Consider the following 14918-nt stretch of genomic DNA (forward strand, 5'->3'; position numbering starts at 1 on the left):
ACGGCTTATATATGTTTTAAATACAGGCTTCAAATTATAATCAAAATTTAACAAATAAAGACATAATGCAATGAAACTGATACAGACAAATAGGTTGCAGAATAAAGAAGATGGTGTATAAGAACTATGTTTTAATTTAGGATAACTATGTAAGTACACAAGTATATTTAAAAAATATGTTTGTGTGCTTGTGTCAAAATGAAATAGAAAAGGTAATAAAAAGTAAATATATTGTTTGAAAGAGAATCGTCAGTTGTGTACACAATTGTTTGAAACATCTTGCTGCTATTGCCATGCACTTGAGGTTGCGTACTTAAAAGATCTTTCTTGCGCCACCGATGGCGTGGTGAAGGATGCTCAATTTCAATTTTGGTTTGGTATCAATCCTGGTGAAATACTTCCGAGAAAAATCCGATGTTTTAGTGTTGTTCTTTTTACCTACATGTTTTGAAGTATATTTGTGACTAGTGTAAATATCATTCAGCCTCCTGTAGACCTAATGTTAATTAAATGTTAATTATTTTATTATTATTGTTTTTATTACTGTTATCGCGATTACTTTGGTCTTTGTTGTCATTATACTTATTACATTTTACGCGCACCTTATATATAACGTTTTTTAATCATTTAATTACCTTGTTACGGGCAATTTACTTTACTCGACTTACGACAATTTTTAGTTTTATTACTCTTAGTTTTAGCACCGACTTAAATCCTTACTATTGTTATAAGGACATAAATACTTAAGAACATTTTTTTTTATAATTTAACTTAGGCTTTTACTAATACTTCTAGTTATAGGTCGATTTTTATTAATAGTTTTATCATTACTCAAAGAAAGCATCGGTGAAAGTCTAACGGAGCCTAAGCCTGGACTTAGGCTTCGTTAGGACTTAGGACATATACCGTTAGACAAGCTCAAGTTAACATAAATTTTTGATCACACCAGTATCAATCAGATTACTAGCTTTTGGTAGACTGAGACCCGGATTTTGTTTTTATTAAAACTCTTTAGTCATTCGCAACTCATCAGTCAGTCGCAACTGGATAAATCTAAAAATTTTCAATGAGAAGTCTCAATCTACCGAAAGCTTGTAGTCTAATGATCGAAGTGGTCTGACCAAACATTTATGTTAACTTGAGTTTCTATCATTAGTGTTATCATTTTCGCCAGTACATTAGAATTACTAATATCGTTTTTATTTCTAATGCTGTTATATTTTTTGATTTTTAATATTGAATTATTTATTAATGTAGTCAGTAAGATGAATGGTATGCAGGTAGTCTACCTTTTTTATACAAAGATTGCACAGTTTGTTATATTTTGACAAATAAAATTTTGTTAAAAAACCACTAAAAAATGTCTCAATTCCTAAAACAAAAACACTTACCAAGAGTAACAAATGTTATCAGTATTAATACCTTTATCATTTCTACTATAATTTGTTTTTGTTTCCATATTCTTATACTGAAGTATATAAACTTACTGTTTTATTGTATTATTTATTGTATATAACCATGGATTTCGGTTTTGAATAAACTCAACTCAGTTAAGGTAATATAATAAGTAAGATCAATATATTTCAATTTATTCTATAGCTGTTTAAGCAAATTGTTACACTACATTTAATTTTTTAACTACACTAAATCCTCAAAATTTTTCTTAACCTGAAAACTTTTTAAGTGTTTAAAAGTAGTTATTTTTAGATTATGGATGTTGAATTTTAATTTAAATCAATTGAAAAAAAAACAGTACATACTTTAGTGCATTTTTCTAGATTTATCATAAAATTAAAATACTCATACAATTATTTTTAATGAAAATGAACTATAATTTTTGCTTGATATAAATTAAAGAGAACTTTTAGATAATTATATAAAATGTTCAGACATACTATACAACTATAGCGGATGAAATGACCGAATTATTTTTACAACCCTATTAAAAAGTATTTTTGTGTTTATTCTATGGTTCTGTAGTAAGAGTACGTACTTAGTCATCTATTTTAAAAGTGTTTTTTTTTTCAATTCTTCTTTTGATTTTAATCAAAATTTACAATAAAGATTTATTAGTGTAAAAAATTTAAACTAAGTTGTTAGCCTTAATTTTGAGACGAATGACTAATAATTAAAACATTTGTGTTTTTTATAATGTTGAGTGTAATTGAATTTCGATCTAAAAGGTTTTTTTTTTGTATTTTCTCAATGAACTAGAGTACTTTAGAAATTTATTCAACAAACGTTTTTCACTTATCAAAAAAAAAAACATTGTTGTTTATTTTAGGGTATTGATCAAAAACAAAGTATTAATGCCTTGAATTTATACAAAGATACTAAAATAAAAGTAATCAACAAAAAGTAACAATAAAAACAAAGACAATCTTTAAATAACAAATATATTATAAATCAACTTATGGTCACTAAATTATTATTATTAATCATTAGAGTTTTACAGCAACTAGTAATAATTTCATCATAAAATGTTACATAAAAATAGAAATGGTTTAGTTTATAAATTTTAAACTTTACTGTAGAAAAAAAAAATAAAAAAACTAGTTAACAAATACACAAAAGTATCTAAAAAAAATTATAAAATAATAAAAAAAAACTAAAGTTGTGGTACGAGAAAATACTAGCTCATTTGTTTCTGAATTAGTTTCAGCAACAGCAAACCTTTTCAAATTTAAAATCAAACACATTTTATTACTTTTTGGTACATTGTGTTAAATTATAAAAAAATTGCTAATCATTGTTTATCTGACGATGAATGTCTTTATACATGAGTCTACAAAGCTATTGTTTACTATACAATGATGTAGAAGAGTATACCTACCGGAGTATTATTTAAAGATAGGTATAACCAACATTATAACAAGGTTAATATCAAAAAAGGATCGCAAACAACTTTACCAAGGTTTATTTAAAACAATATAAATAGTATAACAAAATTTTGTTGGTCAAATTTCCACAAATTAAACAGAATGCACCAAAATAACTTACTATTTTTTTTCAATTTGTACTTTAGGCTTCGTTATTTTGTTTTTCATAACATCCTGACAAATTGTAAATATACGGTAATATATTGTTAGTAATTTAAAAGCCATTTGTTTGATAATTATTCTTAAAAAGAATTTTTCTTCCATTTTTTTAATAATCAAACTAAGATGTAGTAAATAACCAATTAATTTACTTTTAATTTAAAAGTAACGAAATAACTTGAGTACACCAGAGGTTAGCAAGCTACGGCCCTCAGAAGAATTTTCGAATAAATTAGTATCCTAATACTTATAAAAGACAGCTAACTCTAAGTAGACAAGTTAGCTAAAACAAAATTTATAGATAAAGTTAAGTACATAAAAGTACAAAAAGCGTGTATAATAAAAATGTTTTAGATTTTTATTTTAGATTTTAGAAAAAACTATTCAAAAACTTTTTAAATTAAAAAAAATAATAATGATTAATTTTGACACAATTTTAAAGTCTTTTTTGTTTTTTATAAAGTTTAAATCAGTTTCTAATTTTCGAAAATATTTTTATTATTCAAGAATTGTTTTCGCGTCGGTTATAAAAGTTTATTTTCGATTAGATCAACTTTTATAAAAACTTACGTCCTTTGTAGTCAGAAATACTCTTTTCACATCATTAGTGAAAAAACAAACTGACGTCAAAAGTTTACTTAGAAATTAAATGTTTTTGTTGCTACGTTGCGCTACGTGATCAATATTTACAAGACAAGTTTAAACTCACTTTTACTTTAGTACGTTATTGTAATATACTTACGAAATAGGCTAATCAATTTTGTACGGATTAATCTTAAATGCATTTAGACCTTAACAAATTGATTACAATTTTAACTCAATGACTCATGTAGTTTGTCAATCGTGAAAAACAACAACTGAAATATTGTTTTGCGAAGAAAAAGACAAATTAAATTTTCATAACAAACTTAATTATTTGTTTTTAATTATTATTAAAACATCATTAAAATTGCTTTAAAAAAGAAAATTTTCGAGATAGGTTATAGAAACAAACTTTATTGTTGTTAAACTTAACTCTATAAACATAAAATGAGCTGTTTGAAGGTGGTCTGCCTTTTTTATAGTAGGATTGGACAGCTTTGAATATTGTAATCTACATGTAATAAAATTGGTTTAAAAAAACCATATATAAAAGATGTCCAAACTATTTTACAAAAACAACAGATACAGAGACTTTCGTTTATTTTATAAAAAATTGCAAATCTTACTCACTTAAATAGAATCTATGTGATTTTTTCTATGTGATTCTATTTGGATAAGAGTTGAAAATGTTTATATAATAAACGAAAGATCTCTGTATCTGTTGTTTTTTGTTTTTGTAAAAGAATTAAGACAGTTTTTATATATGGTTTTTAAACCATTTTTATTACATGTACTCTATAACTTTTTTTGTTAAATATTTGTTAAAATAGTTGAACTTATGCAGCTTAGATAATTTATGTAATGAAGATAATAATAAAATATTTATCACTAAATGTAAGAAAACAAACCCTGCTATCATAACAAAAATATTTACTTCAAAATAACAAATAATAGCAAAAAAACATAAAACTTATGTACGTTAGCCTTTTTGAAATATTTTAACTTTAACTAATTTTGTATTATACGTCATAATAAGCATGTTTGTAAGATTAGGCTAACTATACCTTATTTTGGTTTGATGATTGGTGCAAGTAGTATAGAAACATTTGTTATATTTTATTTTCATAGTTTATTATTAAAAAACTATGTTTCACTCTTTTTAAGATATAAGAGATCATCAGTTGTTAAAATAGTTCTTATTCTAATAAAAATAAAAACAAACATCGAAAATAGTTGTCTTTTTATTAAAAGTATATTCATTATAATATTGCAAGTTTATTATCCATATGATGGACCTATGCACCAAAACCTAGGCCACTTAAACAAAATATTTGTCAATGCAATATTTAAGTTCCATAGAAGCACCTTGACAATAGTAAGTTCAAATGTATAATTAATACTAAGTATAAAAATTAAGTATGTACAAGTACTAGACATGTTAATTAAAAATCTAAGTGATTTTCAAACAAACAAACTAAAACTAACAAAATTATACAAATAACATACAACGCCATTATTTTATTTTATCCGTTTTCTATAGATTTTAAACTTTGCAAAGTCAGTTTTATTTCTTTATTATAAATAACTGAGATATGCGGAAAGCGGAAGTTGAGTATAGTTGTTAGTATTAAATTTTCAAAACAAAGTTTTTTATAAATCCAGTAGAGTGGACTCACTTGCCAAATAAATATTGTTAAGTTGAATGTATAATATATATTTATATATATAACTTTAAACACAGCTGTACTCTTTTTAAAACAAAGAAAAATTGAGGTTGGAAAATTAAATAAAAGTCTAGCATTAAAAAAACAAGAAGTACTTTACGTTAATTGTCCCCCTTTTAAAAATTGTTATATAAAATAGTTACAAACATATATTTTTCTACTTAAAACTTAATAGTCAAATAAAATTAAAGCGCTTACATATTTTTGAATAAAATGTGTAAATTTTGATTTATGTCTTGTTTTGTTAGTACAATGACTGATGATTTGGTCTACATTTGAAGGCAGTGAAACAGTTGTATCAATTAAAACGTTGCATTTTATTTAAGATATATGTTTATTGTTTCTATACTGCTTGCACAAACTGAGTATTTGTAAGAAAAAATTAGTAATCGTAAGTCTTGTAAAGGGTTTTGTTTTTTAATAATTCTAAAATAATTATCTGCTACATAACTAAATAAAAGTCTTATAATTAGTAAAGTTTTACTAAAATTAATGTCAATTTAACTTTATTTTCAAAAATAAAAGTGCACAAAACATACGTTTGATAATAGACTTAAGGCATTCTGCACAAAGAATATTTGATAATTAACGTAATGACTACAACACATATAAGTTTTTAATAATAATCTTAAATATTTAGTTATAAAATAACTATATCTTGTTATATAATTTTAACGACTTTTTACAAAAAAAAAGCTACTTCTTGAAAATTTAGCAAAAAGATAGTATTACAAGAAACCTTACATACATTGTATAAAATAAAGTCTTTAAAAAAATACTTACAAATTTCTATTTAATTTACTACATTAGCCTTCTTTTCACAAAAGTAAAAGCTATTCTAAATTACATTATAAAATTATAGATTTTAAAAGCATAGTATTGCAGTTTGATGTTGTTTTTTCATATTTATCAAGGGTTTTTTGTACAAAACTTAATCTTTAAAAAATTATATATTTAATTGTTTTCTTAATTGTCATTCATTTTATTTCATAAAATTCAAAGTATTGATTTAATAAAATATTTAAAAGCCATAATTTTGTCATATGGTTTTGTTTATTTTAATTTTTTCATTAATATATTTGTTTTTTATATATATAGTTTATACAAACTTGAAACTTTAAAATTACATATTACTTAGATAACCTTTAAGACAAAGCTTGTTCTATATTAATTTTTGAGATTTATAGTTTAACTTTTTTTTTGCATTAAAAAATTTAATAATTATATTTTTAGGCGTAGAAGCTAAAAACAATGCCTATGCTAAATGTTTTTATATTCAAAGAAGGTTAACAAAGGTAACACAAATGATATACAACTACAAAAGTCTAAAATTTAAGTTTTTACGTGTTTAGTTTTTTCTGTATAAATTTTGTTTAGAAAAAAACAATATTGAGTATAAAACTAAAGTTTAAGGGTTAATTTTTTTTAAATGACCAGCTAAATAAAATATGCAAAGTATGATAATAGCCACACGATTTTTGACTTCAAAACACTTGTATATTACATAACTAAAAGGTTCGAAAATTTTTCAAATAGCATTTACCCATTTTTACGTGCTAAAAACTAAGTTTTAATACTTTAAAACGTGCTAAACATTAAAAAATATAGATTTTATGAAAAATCTTTGTAGGCAACTAAATAAATTTATTTTTAAAAAAGGTAATTTATTTTTAGTTAGTTTGATTTACTGCGATTATAATATAAGAGTACTATTTTAACTAAATATAATATAATTTTCTTAAGTTTAGTTCATGTTTTTAATAGTCATTAACAGTTTTTTTAAATGTAACTTGAAGCAATCCACTTTAAAATAGTCACATAATCTCAAATTTCCGTGATCTGACTCAAACTATTCTTAGCCAATTAAAACCTCGAATAAAATAAATGTTGTTGTTTTTCTGCGGTAACTTCAACAGAACTTATACACGGTGCCGGAGGTCATGGTAAGGCTGTTTTTTTGGCGAAAACAATGATTGCAGCAGCCAGTTGATTTACTATTGCTACATATGAGCGGTGGAATGCTGTGCACTTACTTTTAAAGTGTAGATAAAAGCTTGTTATGAACTTAATTTTAGGTTTACTTCAGAGAAAAACAACTTAAGTATCATGAAAATTTAAATCATATGCAGCTAGCAAGACTAGACTTTTGTCTTAACTCTAAAGTATAGTTTAAATTAAAATCCAATACCCGTTAGTTTTGTATAGAACGTTTTATTTTTTTTACAGTTAAAGCTATTAGAACAAGATCTAATTTACATCGTTTGTTCGCTTATAAATTATTTAAAAATAATAGATATGTCGTAAATAAATTCTACCAAAAAATTTACAAACAAAACTACTTTGTCTTAAAAATTGATAATGAGAATTTTTCAGGTCGCTATTTTTTCATTAAGGTCTGAAGTTTTACACGTTTTTCTAAACATCGACATTTAAAAAGACATAAACTGTAATTTAAAGAATTTAAACTTAAGTATAAAAATTACCCTTTTTTTTAATTTTTGATATTCATGTATGCATCTAGAAAATTTTTATTAAAAAAAGCATAGTTTACAATTGTTGAGTATACTTTTAACCGTTTTAAAAACCTCCTTAAAAAAAATTTAACTTTTTAATTGCAATTTTGTATAAATATTTTTTTACAGGACTTTTAATAATGTATAAGTTTGTAAAAGTATTTAGTATCGTCTCACATACTAAAGTAATTTAAAATAAAATATTAAGTTACTTTAATTTTTAAAGTTGATTGTCTAAAATAAGCATGTAAATAGCCAAAAAAAAATAAATAAAAAATATACTTTATTACCAAAATTTATTTTAAAATAAATTTCTTAGTATGATAAACTTTGTTCGACTAACGAGTTTTTTAAATTCTTAGTGAGCAGAGAAACACGTCAGTAGAATAAAGTTTAGTTTCTATGGACTTTGGTTAGCTATATCCTAATAGTTTATAAACTTACATTATGTCTGAACTTTTTATTGTAATTTAAATACAGTGAGTCATTATATACAAACTAAAAGTTGTGCTTGATTTTTGTGTACATAGTATATACACTATAAAAACACAATAGATATATATAACATTGATGGTTTTATAATATTTAAGTTTCTCAAATCGTTCTTCTGGTATAACTTTACTGCATAAAAATTCATGCAGTTATTGTTTTACATGCTTGCTGACAGGTTTTAAAAGTACTTCAATCATTAGTAAAGAGTTTAAAATAGAATATTTGTTAATTTTAATGCATATATAATTACATATTTAGTAGATGAATTCAAACCTAGTGTGTCATATATATTTTTTGATGATTTACTTAGTGACGCAACAGCCCTTAAAGTTTTTCGCTTAATTTCATGTACATTTTTATTTTAGTTTTAAGATACTATTGTAATAAACTAACTGAAGAATTGTTCTGTCTAACAGAGCAGTGGAACATTTGTATTAGTAAAAACGTAGTGTTGTTTATATATATGTATATATACTGTTTAATTAATTATACAACAAACAACAGTTTTATACAGCTGTTTCGTATATGAGATATTTCTATGTCATACATTACTCAGTAAAGCTAAAGCTTACTTATTTTAGCTCCAATTTAACTTGTCAAGCACGATTGATTAAAACTTTAAAAAAATATATACATACACTTATTTACTAGTTGCTGATTAGTGTGAATTTTAAAAATCAGTCAAAAAAAACAGTTCAATATCCTTAAAAAAAGCTAGATATTGTAAAGACTTGCGTAATAGAATTCTTCTTACATAACATATTTCAGCTTTTTTAAGCGAATTTTAGCTCAGCAATTATGAAAACTTTGGTATAACTTTGTTAATGATGATAACTTATTTGAACAAACATTTTAAGGGACTATTTATCTTATTAAAAAAATTATTAGTTTATTTTTGCGAAATTTTATTATATCAAACTAAAATATAAACTATGAAACTTCTGTTTATTAAAGGGTATTAGTAAACATTTACTTTAAATACTACCAAAAAATCTTATTACCGTATGAACAACTAGTAAACTCATAATGTTTAACAAATGACGCTTTTACTTTGCTATAGACTTACTTTTACTTTGCTATATAAACTTAGTAGAATTGAAAAAACTAGAAGGAAAAACATAAACACAAACAAAATATTTTGACCAGTAAAGTTACAAAATAATTCTGTTATTATAAAAATAATGCGTTGCTAAAATTTTAAAGCTGTCGATAAAAAAAACTTTTATTTCAGTTAATATTTTGTATTCTTATAAATTTTCATCTTATCACAAGTACTTTTCGTCGAAAAAAAAAGGTAACCATTTCTACTAACCTCTCATTTTTATTTAAATATAATTAGGTATCAAAACTGTAAAGAAATTATTTAAGTGCTTAGAAAAAACTCAGAAATAGATGATTTATAAAAAGTGATATAAAGAAACTATAGGAGCTATCAATAACAAAATCATAAAGTGGTCTATAGAAAAGTATAAAATTAGATAAAAATACCTATCTGTTCAGAAAATGTGGTTATACTTGTTTTTATATAAAACTTTTGTAATAATACAATCTTATTTTTTTTAGTTTTTTATTTTGACACAGATACTTACTTTTTTTTCTAATGCTTGACATAGTTTTTAACGGTTCGTAGTGGTTTATATAAAGCTTTTCTAAACAAAATAAATAAATAAAATTCCAAAAAAACTAAATTGTGAGAAACAATCTAAAAATTTCAAAAACGGTTCAAAAAGACATATATATATATATATATATATAGTATCAGGGTATCAATATATACACTTTTATCAAACTAAAGGCTTGCTGCCATATTAGACTCATCTAATAATTATTATAAATTGAATCTGCAAAGAAAGAATAAATAATTTAGTTATGAGCTGCTAAAGTATTGACATTTATGTGGATTATAATAAACTTCAAGTTTATAACTATTCAAGATGTTTATACATTTTTGTGACATCCACGTTTTTGTAAGACCACCTGTATATATTTTAGAATGTTGATAGAATTTTTATCATTCTCAAACATTACTTATAAAAAAAAGTTAGAGAACAAAGTTAACTTTTTCTTGTTTATTTAACTTTCATAGCAGTATATAAATTTTTGAAGATTAAAAAAGCAAAACAATTTCTATTGAATAATATTTTACATTAAGGTTTCAATTAAAATTATGTACTAAGAAAATAGAACAGTTAGTTATTTTTGTTCAATTAGATAACGCCTATAAAAATTTTTGAAGATGATAAGACTGTTTTAAAGCGTAAAACATCTAATTCTAATAAATATTTTAATAAGAAAAAAAAGTTTTGTTAGAACAGTCAACTAAAAAATGTTGATACATTAAAAATAACTTAATTTTTCAAACAATTAGTTGTTTTATTTGATGTGAAATAAGTTATTAACAAATATAAACTTTGATATTTTCTTAACTGCTTGAAGATAATACTTTAATATACTTCCCATGTTTAGGACAGGGATCGGCAAATAATAACTTGTATTATCTTTTAGTCAAAGAGCGTTTAAAAACAACAAAAAAAATTTTCTAGTAAAAATTTACAAAGGAGTTTAATTAAAAAGTATTATGTATTTCTAAAAAGGTTTTGATTATTTCGTTAGATATAACACTACAAAAGTGCAACGGCCCTCGAAAAACTTTAAGAAGTAAACCTAGTCAGTTTGTTATAAAAAACTGCCGACACTTTAAAAAAAACCTAATAACATCACTACTTTAAAACCTATATATCTATTATATGTTTTTAATACATATGTATGAATTTAGTCATAAAATTTGATTTAATGAATAAGTGTGTTTTTATTTAAATCTATTAATCAAGATACTAGTTATTAACTTTTAAAATTGAGATTAGTTCGTTCAAAATGTATTCAAATTTGTTTCTATTAACTTCAATTAATAACTGTCTGTATTTAATAAGGAAATCACTTCATTAGCAATGCTTAGCCTTTATATAACATTTAAAATGAAGTGTTTGTATTTCTATTAATCAAGTTTTCTTAATTAAGTACAAAATAAACTATATAAAAAATAGTTTAGATAAGACATTTTATGTAATTAATTAGCACTAACCAAGTTAAATCATAAGCTATATTGTTATAATCATTAGGATAATCTTATTTTTTTTTCTAAATGACACGTTATTAGTTTTAGCATGTTATCAGTTTTGCATACAAGTGAAAATCACCAAACTTTAAATTTTAATCAGTTTTTAAATTTTTCAATTTAGTGTAAACTTCGTAATTTTTCCATTACGAACAGTTTTAATTAAAGTACTATTAAATGCTGAAATATTCTAAACGTTTTCTTTAAAATATTTTTGTGGTTTTATGCTTTAGTTTTTAGTAACTGTTTTTTTCGCGGTCTACTCACCTTACACATTACTTTAGGTCTATATATTTATTTTTTATATAAATTGGTAGTATTTTAATTTGTTTTTTATATTTTCTTCCTACTAGTTAATAAGCTACAATGCTAGCAATCTAATTTTAAAAAAATGTATATTTTGCTAAATTAGAACTTCCTGATCGTTTCCTTAACGTTTGGATACGACTGGAAATAGACAATTGTTTTAAATATTTTTTAGTTTTACAAACTAATTTTCCCTTAAAGTTATGTTTATATTTTCATCACTATTAATTATTCAAATCAAATTTGTATTTAAATAACAAACTAAACACTTGACTAGTAAACACTTTATTGGTTTATGATGTTTCACAAAAAAACTTGAAATTAAAACATAACAGTATTCCCTTTTATTAGTTATAAAAAATTATATATGCAATAATCAAAATACTTAAATTATAAAATAAATTTTTCATTTAAACGTGGTTTTTAAGTGATTGAAAGCATTGTTTAAAAAAGTAGTTTATAGTTTTAGTATGCTAATAAGTTATGATCGTTTTTAATAAAATTTTTGATTAATTGTAGCTTTTACACTAATTTCATAATATTTCAACTTTAAAAGTATTGAACTAAGTTTGTATTTTACAGTCACAGTGCAAATGAGGTCTAGATAAAAAACTGCATTACTATTTTGTTTCAAAATATCTTTAATAGTTCTCTATAATTTTTCACATTAAAAGCAACATAGAAACTCTGATAATTTATATTTTATATGATAACTGTTAGTTATTTTCTGTTATTGTAAAAAAAAATGAAATATTTGTTAAGTAACAGTTAATTTTTATAAAACAAGCCCCTCACTGCTAAAAACCTTTAAAAACAAAATTGTCTAAACTAAAGTTATTATTTATACGCCATTTAAAATTAAATTAAAGTAAGAAATGATAGTAAGTTTGACTACTTTAACAATTTTCTATAAACTTCATACATCATTTTTTAAACAGCTTTTGAGTATCTAAATTATAAATTCTACTAAATTCTGCACCAGTATTTTTCTATGTAAGATTGTGTACATGGAATAGCGCAACACTTGGTAGAACTGTTTCTTTTGGTTATTTTTCTACGATGGTGGTGGTGCTGCCTGTGAAGCCTCCTATTATAAATTTAAATAAGCATTTAAAAATAGTTTAGACATCATTTTATTAGTTTTTTGTGTAAATAAAAACTTACGTTCTTTCATTACTTTCTTCTTCTTCTACAAGCGATCTTGTCTTTCTTGCTATAAAGTTATTTATTTAATTATTGTGATAAGTAAAAGTTTTAAAACTTTTGTGGTAATTTTGTTATTAACACAGTAAAGTATAAGCTTAGTTGACTAAAATGTATAAAAAGTAGTAAATGTTAATAATACTTTTAAGTAATTTTGTAAGCATAAGCTAAAATTAATAAAAAACTTACATCCTATTCTATATCTATTGGTCAGTTTTGCTATTGCCAAATAATTAAGAAACTTTATTCTACATATTGTTGCAATGGTTTTGGATAACTGCCTGCCACATTGCCTGAATACCGTATCTTTTTTGGATTCACAAGATAGTAACATCAAACTAATGAGACAACACAAAAAAGCGGTTTTAAATATCTTCATGTTTACTTTTAGATTGACTTTAGTTTTGTTACCAGTTGGTTTACGCTGCTGCTACCTTTTAATTTTTTTAATAAGTTTTAGTTCATTATTTCATTTCAAAAACTTTATTTAAAAACATATAATATAAAAAATAATTTACTTAACAATTATAACTGAAATGTTTTTCTGAAATCCTAAGTAATGTTATGATGGAGAGTATCTTACTCAAAACAGTAATTCTAAAAATAATATAAGTACTACACAGTACCAAATAGATTAGCTCAAATTGTAAAAATCATGCTTTAAATTCAAAAATTAAATAAAGCTAAATATATTTCACTTTTATGATAAGTAATATAAATTCATAATTTCTTAACTATCATACTATCTACGTACAAAAAATGTTAAAATTAAGCGTTTGATTTAAAATAAAAAAGCTAAAACTATATTTATTATTTTATTAGATTTCTTAAACTTTATGCTTCTAAGCACTTACCTTTTTTGGTCGTTTGACAACTTTTATGTTTTCTTGGCGCTTTTTATTCTGCATCAACTTTTTTTCTTTTTAGTTTATAGCTTTTTTTTACTCTCAAATGTGTTTTAAAAAAATTCTTCATCTTTAATAAGAAAAAACTAATTGAATAAATTGAGATAAAAATTAATTATTTTCTTAAAATATTCAAAAAATAATAATTTTAAGCATAACATTCATGAAGATATCTTGTAATAATATTCAATTTATGTTTTATCAAAGTTTTTAAACAAGTTAAAAACATAATATTTCGATTCAAATTTTTAGGTAATGTAAGCAGTGTTTAAACTTAAAATGTATGATGCTAGAACTAAATACTGCTGTAAAGTTTTAAGCAGAAAACACTAAGTAGTTTTTCGCTTCTAGAATGTTAGAAAAAACATGATTTGCTTTAAATTTAATCAACTTTTTATTCATTTCATTACGTCAAGATACCTAATATAAAAAAATTCTAAATAATTTAAACTTTGTTTCTCTTGCAACTTATAAAACTAGAGTTTTTTTTCTTATTCTATCTGATTTTAGCACTAAGCTGAGCCGCACGACCATAGACATAGATTTGTCTGATTTTGCAATAAAAGTCAAAACGTCTTTAGTATATTCTAAAAATTATAATAAAACTTACACGACTAAAGGCCTCTTTTTTTTCCTTTGTTATTTAAACAAATACAAACAACTAATGCAGTATACTATTTCTATATTATATCATCTATATTAAACGCTAGTACTAACAAAAAGTACTAAATGTGAATTAGTTGTATCGAGTTTCTTTTTCTGATTTTTGTTTAAAAATTAACTTATTTCAATTAAAAACGGTTTGTACTTTTTCTAAGTATCAAATCAACTATCAACTAATTAAAACAAATAAAAGCAAACGTCATACAAATGTTTTAGATGACGAAAAAACTTTTACTTTGTAGAAAAATAGCAGATGTTTGTCAAACTAAACCATTAAAATAAAGTTTATTTAATTAAAAAATTTCTCAATTGTCTTCTAGTTATAAAAAATAAATAATTTTGAAACATTTTAAAACTTGCTTACGCCGTAAACATTT

At 23.4% G+C, this 14918-nt stretch overlaps 1 protein-coding gene across 1 annotated transcript; it reads right to left on the reverse strand.

Moving 5' to 3' along the window:
- Positions 1-12045: 12045 nt before the first annotated feature.
- Positions 12046-13406, reverse strand: LOC145844270 (uncharacterized). The gene is made up of 3 exons (XM_082951654.1): positions 13163-13406; positions 12935-12983; positions 12046-12857 (listed from the first exon to the last, which is right to left on the reverse strand). The coding sequence occupies exons 1-3, from the start codon at positions 13350-13352 to the stop codon at positions 12737-12739; spliced, it is 360 nt and encodes a 119-aa protein (XP_082807780.1). The 5' UTR covers positions 13353-13406; the 3' UTR covers positions 12046-12736.
- Positions 13407-14918: the final 1512 nt, after the last annotated feature.

This window comes from Thalia democratica, chromosome 9, assembly GCF_965202585.1.
Source record: "Thalia democratica chromosome 9, ktThaDemo2.hap1.1, whole genome shotgun sequence".
NCBI lineage: Eukaryota > Metazoa > Chordata > Thaliacea > Salpida > Salpidae > Thalia > Thalia democratica.